Source organism: Schistocerca piceifrons, chromosome 1, assembly GCF_021461385.2.
Source record: "Schistocerca piceifrons isolate TAMUIC-IGC-003096 chromosome 1, iqSchPice1.1, whole genome shotgun sequence".
Taxonomy (NCBI): Eukaryota; Metazoa; Arthropoda; class Insecta; order Orthoptera; family Acrididae; genus Schistocerca; species Schistocerca piceifrons.
The window spans coordinates 317,116,468-317,136,768 of record NC_060138.1 but is presented as its reverse complement, the minus strand read 5'-3'; the positions used below and the strand labels follow the sequence as shown (position 1 = coordinate 317,136,768).

General features: G+C 42.3%; 1 protein-coding gene across 1 annotated transcript in view; it reads right to left on the bottom strand.

The window, feature by feature from the left end:
* LOC124715283 (acetylcholinesterase-like) overlaps positions 1 to 20,099 on the bottom strand; it is a 97,253-nt gene extending 77,154 nt beyond the window's left edge. The window contains exons 1-4 of the mRNA XM_047243091.1: positions 20,046 to 20,099; positions 16,490 to 16,627; positions 4,728 to 4,862; positions 3,255 to 3,405 (exon numbers count right to left, since the gene is read on the bottom strand). Of these exons, the coding sequence (XP_047099047.1) occupies positions 3,255 to 3,405; positions 4,728 to 4,862; positions 16,490 to 16,627; positions 20,046 to 20,099 (478 nt within the window). The remainder of the gene's footprint in view (positions 1 to 3,254; positions 3,406 to 4,727; positions 4,863 to 16,489; positions 16,628 to 20,045) is intronic.
* Positions 20,100 to 20,301: the final 202 nt, after the last annotated feature.

The window sequence follows — 20,301 nt, the reverse complement described above, 5'->3', positions numbered from 1 at the left end:
ACGACGAACTTACTACGTGCATTACCTATCTGACGTAATAATGAGAGTGGTAACATTTCAGGTAGGTCATTTATTGTAATAAATGTGAACTTACAAGCCTTAAGGACAGTCTTACCTGTGATAAGGTGTTCCCTGATATTTGTAGTATCGTAGTATTACTTTAGATCTTGAGTTATTGCGATACAGAGCAGTGTTTTCTAGTGGTGACTTGTTGGAACCATTTTCAATAGTCAAACGACTGTACCAAGGAGCGATTAGAGGACCTGCTAGACAGCTGCGTTATGTGGATTGCATGCAAATCAGGCGAAATGCAATTCAGGTCGTTCGGATACATTTGAGCACGACTGTACAATGATGAGAAATCGAAATGGATGTAACATATTGACGATCTTCTGAAACGTTTGATTTTAGCTTCTTATTCTACTAGGGTTATTGCAAATCTCGGTGATCAAGTGTCAGGAAATTAGGCCAGTATGCCTGTTTTCATTCGCTGCTTTCATATGGCCTCATACGTCGGGTAATTCAGTTAAGAAATAAAAGCAAAGTACATAGCTATAACACCAGAGTAAAGGATGGTGTAGACTATTCTGGGTTAAATCTGACTTTGGAACAGAGAGATGAGAATCAGGCTGCCACAAAAGCCTTCAGTCATTTATCAAATAGCATTAAATGTTTGACAGCTAGCCAACAAGCATTTTTAAACGAATTAAAAGTATTCCTGAATGGGAACTCCTTCTACCCAGCAGATTAATTTTTTAGAAAGAAAGTAGCAATTTAAAAAAAAGCAAGGATAAATTATAACGAGTAGAGAAACTTTATTTTATACTGACATGTTCCACATCATTACGAATTGAAGTATTCATGATGTGGAACAAGTATTCATGTAATGTAATGAAGTACGTCTCCCTTTTGTACAGTCACGAGACATTCACTCTGCTAGCAGAGTCGACTACAGGTTACATAGACATATGCTGAGGGTATTGGTCTATGTGGTGTAGAACAGCCAGACGTCTGTCATTTTCTTATCTAGCTTCATTGGCTGCATTCTGTAGTTGACAATGTCTTATAAATCTACAAGTGTCAATTCCTTCTCACCCATTCATTTTCTATTGAACTTCACTTTCTTTAGATACAAGCGACTTAAGTTGTGTTAACGTTTGATGACCATTAAATGCTCTACGTGTAAAAATGTTTATTTATTTCTGTATGTTAATGAACTATGAAAGTACATAAATTTTAAAAACACTGGTGTATTTGAAATGATTCTTCTTGCAATATTTCAGTTTGTTGAGAGTTGCAGCTCTCATTACTTTGTTTCGATACCACTCATTTCCCATCCTGTTATTTCTTTTCCTTTGCATTCTAGTTACTTCGGACGTTCTTGTTTCAGTCGCCTATGGAACAACTCACAGTTTTTGAACAGTTTGTGACACTACACACTATATAAAGACTTCTCGCTGGTAGTTTGCTCACCAATATGGAGTTTAGTTTCCTAAACGAGTTGTCAGTGTTATATCCCTGTTTATTTCTGTGAGTGTCAATACACTCGGATTTTTATTTGTTCGAAGTAGACGCTTTCGTGTACTGGATCACATCAGTGTCACTTTCTTCAGTTGTTCTATCAGCGTGTAAGTTAAGCAGCAATTGGTATTACTGACTGAATTCGTCCATCGTTTATTCAAACTTTTCTGCTGTCAAATGAAACAAAATCAATTTCATCAGCAAATTGTACGTATTTGAAATACAATTGGCACTTTATTTTCCCTTTTCATGTGACTTCAGTTACTGAAAAGCTGCTTTCAGTCCTGTAGAAGGATAACTTCGGTGGACGGAAGTTACCTTTCCGCATTACTTTAGATATTATAGCTATGCATTCATTTGATGTAATATAATTAAAGCTATAGCCTTATATACACGTTATATGATAAAATGAGGAAGTTAAATTCAATTCCCCTTTGCCAAGTACTGTCAGGATATGTTATATCGACATAAAGGTCACATTTCCTGAGCGATAGATGTAAAACATTTTAAGAGACAATAACTGAGACTTTGCAAAATTTTTAATTTTGGCTGCTACGTTTGATGAACATCAATCAGTTATGTGACAAGCCGTATAGACATTTTTCACTCATGTTTATGGTGACTTATAGCGACACTCGATGTATTTCTTATGATATTAGTTTCTTAGGCAAATGAACTTTATCTGTAAGCTATAAAACTGCAGCTCATATTCCTAAATGCTCGTGACTGACATGTAAGCTTAATTAGTAACAGGAAGAATTACCAGATAGCTTCAGAAACACGCATCTATCAGGAAACGTGACTCGGGGCATAATTCACATTGTTCACGGTCGCAGTACGCATTAATGTCCTGACTCCCTAATTCTGCCTTCGTTGCCTGGTTTAGATGTTTGATAATGAGGTGGAGTGGCAGTAGTACAAAGAGTACTCGTCACGAAAACTGGTTCATCATTATGGAATACATGATTACTAGGATAAAATTTGAGCTACCACTTCTTTCGTTCGTGTCATACAGAATATATCACGTATCGTTGGCGAGAAAATAACAAAACATTCACATTGAACCGTTCGGGTATTACTTCTTCAACTATTGGAGTATTCTCTTCCGTTATAAACGTTTCGGCGTTATTGAATAGGAATTACTATCAGAAGGCCTTAACTATTATTTCAACGTGAAGTAACACAGGAAACATTACTGATTCAGTGTTTTAAGGAACAATTCCACAATTACTACTGTGATTCACATACATTAGGGCTCGATAAAATCTACGTCACATAGCTGTAGGTTACTTCTGAAATGGTGAGTGCGGACGGGCTTAGATTTAGGTATGAGATATTCTTTGTGTGCTTAGCTACAATAACTTACTCTGAGCTTCCTCTTCAAAACAATGATAATAATGGAAAATCGGTAGAAATTTTGGCTGCTGACGATTTAACACCCATGTACAAATGGTTCAAATGGCTCTGAGCACTATGGGACTTAACATCTGAGATCATCAGTCCCCTAGAACTTAGAACTACTTAAACCTAACTAACCTAAGGACATCACGCACATCCATGCCCGAGGCAGGATTCGAACCTGCGACCGTAGCAGTCGCGCGGTTCCGGACTGAGGTGCCTAGAACCGCTCGGCCACCGTGGCCGGCGCCCATGTACAGTAATCCATATTATCGAGCAAGTGAGACCAACCCTCTTCCGTATATTACTTCTTGAGATCGATATTTAGCACTTACCCAATGTACCTAATCGGTAGGAGATACTGGCGACGACCACGTCCCGATCCATGAAGAAGTCTGGCCCGTACTCTGATTTGGAAGGTGAACCTCCCACGAAACCTCCTCCGTGAATCCACACCATCACCGTTCTTGGTACATCAGCGTTCAACTAAATAACACAAATACCACACAAGAACGTCAGGATTGAAGTCAATACACAGGTAATCAATACGTCGGTTCATTAATAGTGAAATTAAAATATTTTTCTTCGTTCTCTTACACTACAAGTGATGTTCTCAAATACTTTCAACCGTCATTATTAGGAAACTGTACTTTGGGACTTTCAGAAATTACAGCGTCATCCCACATTGATAACTTCCTCTGTATACCGCCACCCAAACGCATCTAATAAAATCAGCGCGTGTGAGACCTAATAATAAAAGCAACGCACAACTAGAACTTTCTTATACTCCATTTCTATTCGCGCAACTACATCCTGGAAGCGTAGTCATGTAACACGTGGAGACAAGGGGGCAGGACGCTTCCATTACTGAATTCCCAACGTGCTTCATCCGAAAGATCGTAGTTTACGAGTTGAGGTCGGGCGCTTCTCCGTCACGAGACAATTCAAATCGCTTATTTCTACCGTATGAGCGGTGTAGCGATCAGCATTTTAATTTATGCATTTTGGAACGTAAATTTCCGACTACCATCAGCACTATCTTCCACCAGAAAATACAACTTACAGAATCGTCAAGGACTGTTGAATAGTTTGCAACTTACTCATGTAGCTGAGTGTATTCTCGTGAAGAGCTTCTGAAGTGTGATCTCGACCCACAGGTGATAAAACTGTTGTATGTATTGTTTAATCTTACCTCATAGAAATTATTGTCACTTTAGCACTTCAGAACAAATTTTTGTGTGAGCAGGTTACTTTGTTCACTTCGTTATCATTGGTTCCATGATAAGATGTTATCATGTCCTTACACAGAACTTTTAACCACAAGGAGCCTCATTATTTTGTGGGAAGGTGTGGACTGCACCAGGTTCAAGCATGTACGCTGTTTTTCTTATATCGTTCTTATATGTGAGATGTTTGAACTACCTGTTGGGCTCGGATTCTGAGCTGGAAACCGTCGTGGAAAGCAAATTACTTTTGGACCACCAGACCACGCGCTGTGGGACGTTCAGACTTCTACAACCACAAGTCCCTTTTTGTTCCTTTCATTTCCATCAGAGGCTCTCTCGAGAATTTTATCAATAATAGACCCAGATCTGTGACTGGTAACGCTATGGAAAGGAGTCAGTGCCAATTTCAAGCTTCAGGTCGTTCCATAAAACAGCTCGGATAGTTCAGTCGCTAGAAAACTCCCCATGAACGACACGTGTATGTTTTAAAATCCCTGATCGTCAAGTATTTTCAGTTGTGATTGATATTTACTTCTGTTGCACCAGTTGTCTTTTGCTGCAACGAAACAAAGTATGGATTACCTCTGGCGTGTACACGTTGAGATAGAGGCAGTCTTCATCGCCGACAACGTCACCAGCGTCGCCCACCTGCAGACACGGTGGCGCTTCCTCCGTGGCGTTCCTGACGTCATCCCAGCTGGCAGCCGGCTGCGGCTCCTGAGGTGACAGACACGGTCTGTTGACACTACGCTGCGCTCATTCTAGCCTAGGAATGCTTTCTGGTGTAAAACATGTCAATAATAAAGTTAGAGACGCATTAATATATCAACATCGTATACGTACCTGTGTAAGTACGATCTCAGCAATGGAACTGTACCGATATGATAATGCGTCTCCAGCAGAGCTGTCAAAGCCGCCCCCGCAAACCCATCGTTAACTACGTTGTGTAATTTTAAACAGATTTTATTATGTTATAAGTAGGTTCAATAAACGTGATATACAGCGAAAGCGATTGTCCCGTGAGATTTGATTCATGAACTACATGGGTTACACTTTTAACGCAGTGATTAGCGAAGAAACTTAAGACTTTCTAGGATTTGTTTTAGGGACTTTCATTTGTAGTAATATAATAAAGGAATACTTAGTATTTAAATAAGACCTAGCTGCAGCGGTCTTACGGCACCTGATGCTTGACCAGTGCACGAGATGACCGCTGGTTTAGTCACAGACAATACCTGACTTATCCCAGATGAGACTAACATAAGTGACTTTACGGATAATAAACGAAAAATATTGGTGCTATCTTGTTTATTCCAAAGAGATATCGTTCAGTAAGCAATAACTCATAAACTTGCATCATCAAATTATAGACGCGAAAGTCGCTGTTTATAAGGCCTCCTAATATATTGTTGGATTCGTATGTGTTTACTGCGCTGCAGTCTATAAGCCTATCCGTACATTTGTCACATTAACTCTAAGATAACTTGTCACAAGGTTCAACAAATGCAAACATGATTTTTCCGTGAAAAATAACGTTCAGACCCCAAAATAATTGCACGGGTCAGACTCGTTCGCCTAACGAGAAATAAAGTCCCCAAGTTTGAAATTATTTCAGAGTATTCGCCAGAAACACACGCAAATATCACATGTTCACATCTCACTCAACACAGAATAATTTCGATACACTCGAGAGGCAACTTACTGCTGCACATACGTACTATCTGTCCCACGCCTCAGTCCCGACTGCCGAACGAAAGCGAAGTATTTGTACGTCCTGCACCAAGATCGCTGGAGCTATTTGACCACTCGCATTCATGTGAATAAAGCATACTTAAAAACTGTAAATTTAAAATTATATATTTTTAGTATACATCAGTTAACAAGTAAATTTTCTCAACTTTCTAGTGATGAAAGAGTTTGCTCTAATTTAAATAGTTTGCTCGTAAATAATGATTTTGAGCAGGTAAACACTACTTTGCACTGATCTATTACTAATAAATGTAAACAATTAAAGCAACGTATTCTAGTACATCCCTAACCATGTCTACTTAGCTACTTTCTAACTTTCATATCTTATTTATGTGAAATTTCAGATTTTTGAGCACGAAGTGCATATTCCAGCCTGTAAGTCAAATAGATAATTTATGAAAAATGCAACATCACTGTAAACAAGGCTCAGTGAGTCCTATCTATAGATTCTTCGTTTGTGAAAATAGTTTATACTTTGTATCAAGCGCACGTTTTAAGCCATGCAGTCCTCTTAATTTTTTCTTTATACTCATATTTGTGTTTGGCTTTTATTGCATTTAGTCTTATTTGATATTTGTTCTCTACGCTCCATTAGCCATGGCGGCTTACTTTATTTTTATTTTGTTTGCACGTCAAGTTCCGTAGGACCAAATTGTAGAGCAAATCTCCAAGAACATGGAATATGTCAGTACATGAAATTACAACACAAAAGTAATAACAGATAAAAATAAAATCTCTATGAACCCAAAGAAAGTCAGTCCAGAAGTTTAAGTAAACGAAATCAACAATACGACAAGAATCAGCTTAATCTTTCAAGGAACTCCTCGACAGAATAGAATGAGTGGTTCATGAGGAAACTCTTCAGTTTCGATTTCAAAGCACTTGGATTACTCTCCGTGTTTCGCACCAACAGCTGGGTTTTCCTGACCACGCGCCAGAGCCTGCATTCACCTGAGCTGCTCACACTCAAGAGTGTTCGCCAATCACTTAGGGTCAAAGTGTGCTGCCATCTGCAGATGACACCACAAAGCACGTCCATCTCTGGCCCCTGCCCAGCTCGGCCTACACGCTCCATTAGCTGCAAAAACAAGCCGGTCTCTCTTCACAGACCGAATACGTGCACATGACTGGGTCGTTTTAAGAATTTCTAATCTCAATTACTAGTGCGTGCCGTCTAAACACGAGGTTTAAATTTGGATACAACTACCTGTAAGTACAACGATTAACTACTCTCTTAGTAATAATGATCAACCACCGAAGATTTATTCTTGAAATCTTTTTTGTTTGAGCAGATTTTGTTATAATGGCGAATTTCCCACCGCACAACCATCAGAGCCCTCGGGATAAAGTTTTCTGCATTTTTAATGCTAATGGCCTTAAAGGTATGAAGACTGAACTGAACACTTCCCTCTACGACGACCATGTGCACAGTTTAGTTGTATCAGGAACCCACTTGAAACCCACCGACGATTTTCGTCTCTGCAACATGGTTTGCTATCGCACTGACGCACTCAATAGCCCAGGTGGGGGCACAACAAAGTTTCTACATAAGATACTCGTCCATAATCATGAAGTTATCCAACCACTAGAACATATAGAGGCTACGGCGGTCACTGTTTGTACCCGCCTTGGTGCTATAGCTTTTGCTTCGGCGTATTTGAGCCATAATCTACCGCTTCTTGAAGTGGACGTCTGTACCTTGACATCATTTGATGAAATCATTGATGGAGCAGATCTCAACGCCAATCATACAGCTTGGCATTCTTGCATTTGATAATCCCAGGGGCAGACTCCTCCTTCATCAGGAAGATACTCTGGCGCTGTCGGTCTATGGCCCACACGTTCCCACACGCTGACTGCCAGCCGGACGTTCTGGATGTGTCCATTTTCAAGAATATTGCAGTGCAGTTTTCGTTGGAAACACTCCATGAGTTGGCCTCTGATCACAACCCTGTGCTACTGCACCTTACTGCCGTCACTCTGTATTTAGACATCCGTTCTACCTTGACCATCACGGATTGGAACAAATTTTCCACGATCCTCAACAACATCACTAGCAACATCTCGACCTACAACGCCTGCCACTCTAGCTAGTGCTGTTGATTACCTAACCACAAAAACCCAGAAGGCGACGATGGCATGTACATCCATTGTCCCAAAGACTTAAACCCCTGCAGATAACTTTTCTCCCCTACTGCGAGAACTCAAAATCCAGAAGAACTGCTACTACAGGCGGTGGAAGTAGTTTCGTAATCTTCAGGATAAGAATTGCATGAAGCACCTCCAGCGTGAATTCTGCCACTGCCCTGCCGATTGGAAAACAGAACATTGGGAAGACAAGATATCTGCCTTCCACCTCCAACATAAATCCGAATAGGCCTTTGTCCGAGCCCAATGGTGCATTGCAGTAAAGACCAACCACCCCATCCACATAGTGGATGGCTTAACTTATGATGCTCTCTTTGTGGTAGAAACTCTGGCCAATGAATTTGAGGCCCAGAACCAATTGCTCATCCAGGACCTCACGCCTGATGAATTCCAAGATGAACTCAATATTCTGGCAGCCGTTGCCACTATCAGACAAAGACCATCTTTGACTGCCCCTCACCTCCTGGGCGGAAACCCAACAGATCCTCCGTCGGAAGCGAGGGCATTTGTCTCCAGGCATCTTAAACAAACACCACCACCAACTCCCACGCAAGCCACTGGTCTTATATGTCAGCATCTTGAATCGCTTTCTCACAACTGGCTTTCTTTCCCCCACAGTGAAAGCAGGCCAAATTGATTGCCCTCTCCAAGCCCTCAAAGGAGCCTACGACCCAACAGCTCCATTTGCCTTTGAATATCATGGCAAAGGTTCTAGAATCTTTGATCCTCCACTGCATTACCCATCCTCTGGTTCCAGCTGGGATACTCTGTCTGGAACAGTTTGGATTCGCTTCCCACCTGTTGGCCGAGCTGTAAGTCCTTAGGATCACAGAACATGTCACCAAGAGCTTTAAGTCCACCATGTCGACGCCAACGGTTTTCCTGAACCTGCAAAACGCATATGACAAGATTTGGCAGGACAATCTTGCTGACACAGACGACCATACCCGCCATCTATGTGAAGATCGTCGATGATTTCCTCCACAATAGGACTTTCTTGAATGCTCAGCAAGGTCAACACTCTGTGTTGTCTTCCATCCCCCTTAATGTTTTTGTTAACGATATGCCAGTTCACCCACATCGCCAACTGGCGCAATACACCGATGATACGGCTTTCTATACCACCAGTCTCAACATGGTCCAGCTTACTGCTTGTCTCCAGAGGCAGGTGGACGCGACAGTGAGCTGGTGTCGTTCAAACTAGATTGCCCTCAATGCCGCCAAAACTTCAGCGTTCTGCTCCTCTAAACGGCTTCCCATCCTCCTCCACAATATCATTATTGCAGGCGTCCAGGTCCCATGGTCCCCTGATACCAAATATCTAGGAGTCCAGATGTATAAAGAACTGCTCTTCCTTCGACATGCAGAATACGTCACCCAAAAATGACACAAGCTGATAAAAACATTGTACCCAGTGTTCACCAGCAGGTAACTGAACCTTGACACCGAGCTCCAGCCATATTAGATGGTTGTCCACCCTTCTCTCACCTATTGCTCCACTGCGTGGGCTGCAATTCGTGCCTCCCAAATACAGACACCCTAGCGACTACAGAATAAGGTGCTTCAGTGGAGTCTACATGCACCTCCCCTCACGAGAGTAGTTACCCTCCGTGAGAAACGTGCATGGTCACTTTGAAGGAGTCCATTCGAGAGAAGCCTAAGTGTCTATGACATAGTGGAAGCCGTATGCGATACGGTAGCTGGCTCACAAAACATTGACACCACAACTCCCCAGCACAGGCACCGCCACCCTGTTCCTCTTACCATCCTTGGGGAATCCGATTCCGACCATGGTTAACGATAGACCTGTTACGACCACTAATGAATCGTCAGTGTTGAATTGACCACTCGAGGAGTGTCGACTGTCGTGAACCACCACTGTGGGTAACTAATATAGTTATGGTACCGATTGCCTGCCACTTGGACTTCCAATGTCGCAGGGTGGTATGGGACTTCTGATGTCCCGCTGCCACACCTTCGGCACGCATTCCAGTGATGTGTATGGAATGATATCATTGTAGAATAGAACACTTTACGATCCACGAAGGCAGTTAGACCGGGATCCACCAGTGACGCTGTATCTCAACCTCCCACCCTCCCACAAAAAAAAGAGTAATTGAACAGCGGATCGTACCAACTGAAACATCATAGCAGCAAAAGAACTGTCTGGTTTTCTCTGCCTCGTGGTAACTGGGTGTTGTGTGCTGTCCTTAGGTTAGTTAGGTTTAAGTAGTTCTAAGTTCCAGGGGACTGACGACCATATACGTTAAGTCCCATAGTGCTCAGAGCCATTTGACCCATTTTTGAACTGTCTGGAGGGGCAAGTAAATTAGTAAATTAGATACTGCATCCGCTCCACCTGCATCGCGTCTCGTCCCAGTCAGCAGAAACCGTCAAAAATCACCGAAACTCAGAACCCTTTGGTCTAATAGTAGATTAGTGCAAGCATCCGCTTGTTGATCTTTCAGATCGCACAATACTGTACCGAAGGAGTAGCGTCATGAATTCCATCGCTGAGCGAGCTGTGAAGGCAGCTACTGAGTGAATTATGTTCACTATTGCCACATAAACCATGTCTCGATAGTCGTCTGTAATAGTTTCTTTACGATGCTACTTGGACGAAATGACACTCTACGAATGAAAATGTGACAACGTTACGCGTTTGTAAGGTCACGGATAGAGGGAAAGGCTTCTTTTCATAGGCAGAAGATACATAAGGTGTAGGAGACCTGAAACACTTCTCCGAGGCAACGAAAAACATTCATGTCTGGATGGAGCGTTTGAGAGTACCGTGGCAGCATATGCACGAGCAGCAACACTAGCTTGGCTATCGGATTCATCCAGCACCAAAACCATATCGACTTACTCATCGAGTGTGTGCACCATCGGGAAGCCGCACTAAATGAACCTGACAGGGCCAATTACGGTTGTCCACAGCGCAATTAGTAGACAAATGCATGCATTTTAATGAATACCACTATCATGTGATAGGGTACTGTCATGTGCCGAAATGATGACCTGCATATAAAGGACGGGAAATAGGGGAGAGACGTCGAAAGAATTAGAAAGGGTTCCTGAACTGGATTCCAATCACAGATCCATGGCGGACATGGGTTTGATGCCTCCGCAGTCTACTCAGTGAGCTAAGATTGCTGGTATGGCAGTGCTGGGTGATACACGTTCCCGTGTTGATTCCGATGCAGAGCGCAATCTTACAGTGTTCACAGCTCCTCGTTTTCTTACTTGGTTTTCATAATGCACCCGATGTGATTTTGCTAGACAAACTTCTGTCTCTAATCGGGGTGAGGAATCGCTTGCCGTCCTCGAAGTGCTGCAATTTTTCCTCACTCTGTATAATTCATCCCTTAGCTCAAACAATTGAGATATCTCTGCCTGCTTGCAGGATGGGTCCGTGTGCTGTAATTTCCTGATAGTGGATTCCCCATTTACTGTCTTGAAAGGGGTGAAAGGGGTAAGCTATCTCCTTCCTGCCACCGTTATTCAAAACATTAGAAAATCATATTTATAAGATAAAAACAAATGAAGTTATTTTTTTGGCGCCTTTAGCAATGAGAACCTTTTAGAAGTTACCTCATGGGAAACCTGATTACAAGATGGTACGGGGGCATCGATTGAGGCGGACTGAGTGCGACTGGGACTTAATAGCTTTGCTAATCAAATTTTTGCTTTGAGCGGCTCTTCCAGCATCTGCTCTGGACACTAACTCAAGTGGGGGTGACTTGCATGAACAACCCCCCGCAATTAGCTTTCACACAAGTACTCTCAACCGTTGGCAAGCCGTGGCCGTAGAGTGGTGAAAGCAGCGAACGCCCTCATATGCCAGGCTGATGGCATAGCGGCCAAAATTTATTCGGCGTATCTGCAGAAATAAATGTGCCATCGATGTTGAACTTAATAGTAGGGAAGTAGAAATGGGGACAGTATTGTTAATTTACAATTACTACGTTGAATTTGTTTAGTACAGTTTGGTACTACAAGGATAAGGGATCTTTAATTAATTATTTCTCATGAAAGGATTCGCTATGCGCCATTCATTTACCCAGTTGCCAGTTGACACGATTTTGTGTATCTGCGTTATGTCTATTTTAAGAGAGGATAGCAGGTGTAGTGTTTCACACCAATTTTTAAAACCTAGTGCTTCGGCACCAATCTTCCGTGTTTACAAAAGAAAAGTTAGTGGGCGCACCGCCCGGTCGTTGTGTCGCAGATGCACAGTGCTTCGACAACGGAACAAGTTGGTAACATGACGAATGCTGATAGACTTTTGTCCCAGTACCGTAACATTACCCCGCCTATCTCGTTTCACTTCTGTATTTCCATGTTCGTGCTCACGCCTAGGTTTCCTCTGCTTCTTAAGCAGATCAATAGTAGGATCCCAGGCTTTATTGAATCGATTGTCCGAGTTACGATTGATAAGGTTTCCCTCGATTTTAATTTCAGAGGTTTTTAATATCGTGGAATCACAATATTCGGAGGTTTGATTGTAATCGAAGAAGTGCCGTGAACAGAGTATGGGATGCCTGACCTGCCGACGGTGCTCAGAGATATAAGTAGAAGCCTCTACATTCTCGTGACACCACTGGAGCAGTCAGCCTGGAAGTGGCGCTCTGCTCTCGAATGACAATCTGTCTACTCGAATGGTGTTTTTCCTTAAAACAATTACAGTTCGAAAAGTGACAGTTGCCAAGAAAGAATTGATGCCCATTATTCTCCTACAAGGTTTTTCTCCTATACGCAGCGTTATACCGCCAAAATTTGGAGAATAGAGTTGTCTGAGGAGAGCTAAGGTTTCAGCCTCAAAAAGTTGCCTGATGTAGAGATTTCCTTTTAGATTTCCAAGGAGTACGACAAATTTGGGTGTTCAGTTCATATTTACCACAATATGTAGCGCTACACAATGGTGTCCCAGTTCATCATAGATGGCGCTTATCATTTTGGCGTAGGGTCTCAGAGTTTGTCATCGAGGTAGCGTCTGTAATAGATGAAACAGGACTCATCTGGAAACATTACATTGAGCCACTGAGCGATACGTTGGTACCATTCAGCTATTTGTGGTTTCTGTTTCAGTCTCTGAGGGTGTGTTCATGCTGACGTCTCACTACTTGCTCCAAGCCAGCATGGCTCCACACTGATGAGACAAGCTCACTGTTTCCGGTCTATTTAATCTCCTCACTCTGCTTCTAATTACGATCCTCGCTATGCGATGATACGTAGACAACTTGTGTTTTGCACCGTGACCATCGCCACATGTTCTGAAAGTTGACCCACGACTGGGTTCTTCAAGGTCAGTCCACAAGTTCTGTATTTGACTCTAGCACTCTGCTAGGTTAATTACTTTGCGTTATTTGCCGCCAGTAGGCAGCAAGCAACAAAGTGGTGGCATAAATGTATCATGACTTCCGGCGAGCAGCGACGTGTGATATGCGAGCAGCGAAGTGTCAGCATCGAGGCTCCCTCATAAACGTACCCTTATACAAGTGGTGTCGAACCAGCTCAACAAACAGTTCAATAACCGTTGCAGCACCCACTTAACACTGTGGGAATAGCTGTAGAGTCCACAATGAGCTCGCGAACAAGGGGATGCTTATTGTATGCAGTGGGAACATTGTATGGTCAAGTGCACTGTTGTCAGCCCCTAAGTCACGTGCATTCACTTATTCCACATTTGAACTGATGTTACAGTAGGACGATATACACAATATAAAATGTCAGTGATTGACATATTTATTTCCTGGAGACTGATAATTTTTCTCGACTTGGAAAGGCCCACACGTGAAACTGCACCTTCAGGCGTCAGTGTCTGAAACAAGAAACTGCTTTAACATTTGACAGGTTTTTTGCTGAGTGATTCTGGTGTAACACTGACCTTACTGTTTATACAAAGGTAATCGTTAAGTTCATAAGGGTCGATCTTTCTGGAACTTGCAGTTTGCCCAAAGACTAGTGTACAGCTGCTAGGTGTGTTGTTTCTCTAATTCTGTGGAGGTAGTTACAGCAACAGTGAACAACAATAACGCAACGCGAGCGTCGTCAGTGAATACTAGTGATCAATGGATACATGGAGGACAAGTACGATTCTGGGTGGTTACTGGAAGTGACTGCCACTGGTAGACTGCGGTCCTCCATTATGTTGCAAAAAAAAAAAAAAAAAAAAAAAAAAATCTATTTCGGCAGTTTTTCTTTGGAGTACATACTAGAGATCACATACATGTATCTCTAGTTATCAACGCAATTTAATTTGTTAACTTTCATCTAAAAATAGCATTTTTACCACACTTAGAAAGCCCCTGGTGAGGCAAATTTCTACCGGTTTTTGAATTAATATCAGTGACTGCATAATTACACTCTTACTTCATTTCGTGCTCTATCTTAATAATAACATTAGTCTTTTATCTACTTGATGATCAAGTGTCTCAATATTTACCCTCCCCCCCCCCCCCCTCCTCAACATAATATCGTCACTTCTGCAATCAGTGCTTTGAGAGAAGTGGTTCAAATGGCTCTGAGCACTATGGGATCTAACTTCTGTGGTCATCAGTCCCCTAGAATGTAGAACTACTTAAACCTAACTAACCTAAGGACATCACACACATCCATGCCCGTGGCAGGATTCAAACCTGCGACCGTAGCGATCGCGTGGTTCCAGACTGTAGCGCCTAAAACCGCTCGGCCACCCCGGCCGGCACACCCTTAATTGTCTCACATTACGAGGCAAAAGTGTGAAATTTGACTCAAGATGCCTATAATCGTTGTTTGTAACTATGCAAAAGTTTGGTGTCCTGCGACGTCACCGTCGGGCCTTGCTACGCTTCAAACTGCAAGGTGTCGACACATGCGAAAAAGAAGGCCAGAAGTGAGAAGTTCATGTGAGGTGTTAAGTGGTTTAATGCTATCACATTGACACCAGACTTCACCACAATTCTGCCTAACGCCACCGTGTTCATGTCACACGATGGGATAGTCGTCACACTCGTTCATAGCCACTTTCACCAGTTCTTTTGACGTCTCTGCGATGGAGGTCAGATTTGCGACACCCAGAGTAGAAATCACGATGTTTTGTTATGGGTGGCTGCAAAAAAATATTTAAGGCACATCACCGCTGAGAACCGACATGAAAAGGCCTCAGGAGGTGGCATAAATGGCTTCTATGCAACGACCCCGTTCCTTGGATCGTCCTCACCCATTTCCGGTCGACAACTAAAGTTTGTAGTCCGATTAGTAACAGGACAGATAAAATGTGGGTAAGAGTGTGTATGACGACCTTTCTATCGCGTGACGTGACGCTGGGCCGAATTGCGGTGAAATTTGTTGTCAATGTAATGTCATTACCCATCCTCGCCTGTGTTTTGACTCTTACAGGGTAAGGTTGTAGGCACCTTGAATCAAATTTCAAATTTTTACTTTGCAGTGGGAGACAGTTACGGGTTTCCAGAGAGTGACACTTTAATAGTATTGCGCAGTGTACACAGATCTGAAGACTTTAAATCCAACCATCTCTCCACCACCCTTAAGCGTTTATCTAATAGGGATCACTAAAATCTAAACCTCACTATTGGAACGACTCAACCGCCATCCGTGTTAAATACTCTATAGGACTTTCATTGCTGTTCTGACACACAGGTCGGTGACAGAAGGCTGTGAATTGGTTTTCTCGACCCACTGTCGCTTATAGGCTATTGTTCGAAAGCAGGAATGCATGCCGAAATTTGGAACTAAAGACGAAATGTCACTGGCCCGTACGGCAACGGAAGAAGGTTTAGGGAGCGTTTAGTCGCTGAACATATCTTCATCAAATGGATACTGGTAGAATTAGCGATAATTAGGCGACGGTATTTACATAAATGTATTACGGTGATTCGATCGATGGAGATGTTGTGACGATCCGATTTTCCTATTTTATTCATAGCCCCTACATTTTGTAGATGGCAATGTGAATCTAGATATTACACCTTGACACTTTGGCAGCATCTCACGCTGTGACAACAAACTGGTCTTCAATCTTCTTGTTATAAGAGCGATAACGTTCTTGTTCGTGAATCGAAGTTCGTTACATTGTCGTGCTAAGAAAATCATATAGCTGTGTACTACATATCGGCCCTATGCTCCAACGCCCAATCGAACGATCGTATTTGGAATTAACTAGAGTATCGATTGCGGGTCGGTTCTGTTCATCTAAAGGAAAACAGCAATTATACACCAGAAATCCGGATGAAGAAGTTATTGGAAATGCGTGCTTTGGGTTTTTAGAAACGGGTAGATTAGTTATTTCATAATACCTGGTTTTTACCACCAGAGGACGAAGAAAGCAAGACGGAAAATCAAAAATAAAAGTTAAACAGCATGAATGTGCATTTACACTGGAACAAAACATGACAACTGGGGGAGACAGCGAAAGGAAGGCGTTTCCTTCAGGTTCAGGAACTCACCGCAAATCGCAAGGGCCCCACTGGAGGCGCAGCGTAGGGCAGGCCCTGGAAGTTCCAGTAGGGCGTGCCGCGGACGCTGGTCGTCCTGTAGCCCCGCACCAGACCTCCAGACACCCGCACAGTCGCGTAGTCGGCCTCCTGCAGAGACACAGTGAAAGGTGTGTGAGGGGTCTCACTCTTGTGGCAAACCAGATCAGTTATTTATTTTGTAGGTTAGATGCAGATTACTGTGCCTCTTATGCTTCGTCTGAGCTGTGAAATAGGTAACATCTATTCATATCCAGTACAATAACTGTTCTAAACTTTAATACGAAAATGTTATCATCTGTGCTGCTGTCTCTGTTTGAAACTCTCTGCGCCTCAATAGCTGACAATGGGTCACATTAGTGCAGCAGCATTCTACGCGCGGCATCAAAATAATAACACGCACTGCTCTTCTCACAGACGAATAGTGAGTCAACGTAGTTGCATTCTATCTGATAAGTAAAACCGGGCCAATGAAATGATGAAACGAATCTATAGTACATCAACGAGTTGGAACGTTTCGTTGCCAACTTAGGAACGTTTGCTTCAGCTTTGTGGGCTAGAGTAGTTAATTAACATTGATCACTCCATTGGGGCTGAGTTTGGGCTGTTTGGAAGGGTATCTTGTTAGCGAAACAGTGGCCCAGATTTCCCATTTTTGGCGATGGATGTTAGAGTATAATGATTTTTCGTTGTTCGGCTCTTATTTACTTACCTTACACCAGGAATTCACCTTTGACATTAGATATTGAATATACTCATTAACGTCTCTCATAAATTTATAATCTTACTAGATGTTACAACAGTTCTTTATTCAAAAAGAACTTCTTACCCTCTTTTCACGAACGGTTGCCGTATTGAGAGATTTTATAGGGCGGTAGGGGGGGGGGGGGGGGGGAAGTGTGTAACAGAAAAAGTGAAGAGGAATTACATGAGCTGTTAAATATAATCAACAGCTTATTGTTCTCATAATTTGGATTATACATATAACCAAACAAGTAGTAGAGTGTTGGGGCACAGCAAAAGTCAAATTATCTGTTAATTTGATATCAAAATTGCGAACGACGTATTTAATGATGTATACTAATTCTGTTACCGTGGAAGCAAAATAACGCGAGATCGATGATTACTTAAGACGCAATGTAGTACAGGGAACGAGGGCATTCCTGTCCAAGAGAGAAGTACGAGAATATAACAAAAACTTTAATTTGAAAAATAGTTTTCTTTGACTAGACTGCTGAAGAAGATCACTTCATGGAAATCAGTTATGGTGCGTGGGAAACCGAAAGAAACCGTTCGAGATGTGAAGCTACGAGACGATGGTGAAAACAAAGAGCTCACATCAGAATCGAGAGGACACTTATAAGTGGAAAACGCCAGAGGAAGAGACAGGATGATTTGATATGCGTCAAGACTTCAAGGAATACTAGAGGGAGTCGTAGAGAGAAAAAATTGGAAGCTGAGACACAGACTGGAATATATACAGCCAATAAGTGAGGACAACGGCTGTAAAAGCTTCTGTGAGACAAAGAGATTAGCATAGGAGAAGAAATAGTGGCCGCCCGCATCAAGTCAGTCAGATGAGTAATGATTCTGATTTCGCAACAATGCAGTGGACGTAGTCACTGCTGGCGGAGCTCAATGAATTCACCCTTTCCCTAAATTCTTTTGGAACTGAACAAATATGGAAAAAAAAACATGGCATGTTTCGTTTGTCAAACGGAGAAACATTCTGCACAGCTGTCCAAAGTGGCTCTTCTGTATAAACGTGTGCGTTGTAACACACCCTTATGTTTCAGAATATGGATATAATTTAAAGTACAAATACATAGAACTAATGTTCCTACAGTGATCTGTACAACAATATCTTGTTTATCGTCCGGATTGTTATTATTTTTTTTTTTTTATGGGTTACCAATTTCGATCTTGTTAGCGCATCGTCTTCGGTTCTCAATGCAGGGAACAACTGCACTTTGGTCGTGTTAACATTTATTTATTTATTAAATTTTTGGTGAAAGAAGACAAAAAAGGAGTACATGAAATATATTTGCAGTTGCGAACATGGACAAACATTAGCTGCATAACAGAATGAAGAGAATGAAAATTTGTACCGAACCGGGACTCGAATCCGGGTGTCCCGTTTATTGCGAGCGGTCGCCTTCCCGTGCGATTATCCCAGCACAAATCATGGCTAGACCCAAACTTCCATATCTCGTCAACCGAATGTCTACTATCTGTACTGGTACATCCACTAAGTATATACCCGTACACAAAAGACATTCTACTTGAAAGTCGCTTGCCCGGTGCCTGTGTATAATGACGATAGTGCAGTGCCTGCGTTATTCAGAATTACGTTATAATGTTCCTTCAGCCATGGGTGCACTGCCTGTGTTATTCCGAATTTCGATAGCTACATTTTATCGTAATTCGGAATAACACAGATATGTGGAAGGCGGTTCAAGTCCCGGTTCAGCACAGATTTACATTGTCGTAATTCTATTACACAGCATATTCGCAAGTGCGAATGCATTCCATATATTTCATAACGGCTGTAATGGTCGCAGTGCCTGTACCTACGGACATACATGCTTGTCCGAAGGGACATTGCATCGTAATTCGCAATAAACCAGGCACTGCATTATCGTAAAAACGAAGTAATGCGACCGATGAGCAGTTGTTCTCTCAATTGTGATCTGAAGGTGATATACTAGCAAGACAGAATCCGGGCATTATTAATAAAACAGTAATTCAGACTCTGTTTTCCATCATTATATCAAGGAAGATTACGGTTTCCTGGGACATGTCCTCAATTTGATATTTCTTCTTTAGATGGACCGCACGATAAGTAACCAAATTGTTTAGTTGCATATCGTAAAACTAAAAGGTTCAGTTGGAATACACTCATCCGGTGCCATATTAAGTATATTTATCCTCCCTGAATAAAATGCACCCATTGTAGCCTCTTTCAACCCGTTGTAAAGTCTGCATCTGTCGACTGATGGATGGTAGATTTAGGATGCAAAATTTGGAGCGGCTGAAAATTACTTACAAACTGGTCACGTGACACCGAATCGCCTGGAAGTACCTGCCTCTTACGACCATACACACTATAGTAATGTACTAGGAAACACTCACTATAAGTTATTTGCTCAAAGTTTGCAACTGCAAATGGCGGAACACTAATTTTAATGAGAGTCAACAGATGGCACTCAACATTCATACTTCTTTTCATACAGTGGTCGAGAGGTAGCTCTTTTGTTAATTGACAAAGACATGTTGTAATTCAAGTACGCGACAAAGAAGGTTGCTGTGTAGTGGTGGAGGAAGGCGGCCTGTACGATTATAGTTTATTTACTTGCTTGTCGATCGCTACTGCTTTAACGAACTCAGTCGCAGGTGCGAGTCTTAAGAGACTGCATATTCACATAGTTTATACGTATTTAAGTAAGTTGGTTCCACCCACTGATGAGATGCTTATCCAGAGTCAATGTGACACAGTAAATTATTGTTCTCAACTACAGTAATGACTTACCTGTGCAGTACATAGGACGAGGCCTATAGCTACTACGTAGGCAGCCCACCACATTACGTAACGGTAGTGCTCTCTTAGACGACAGAATGTCGACTGAGTGTTTGTGGACGATATCTGCATTATCATTGTCAGAAAGCAGTGCTTCAAAATTTAGTCAAGTGTTAATGCCAGTGGAGATAACCAGTCACTCGAGCTCGACCTTATCGTCAAATCAGGAGATAAGAGAGAGTTATCAGCATTCTGACGCCTTCCAACA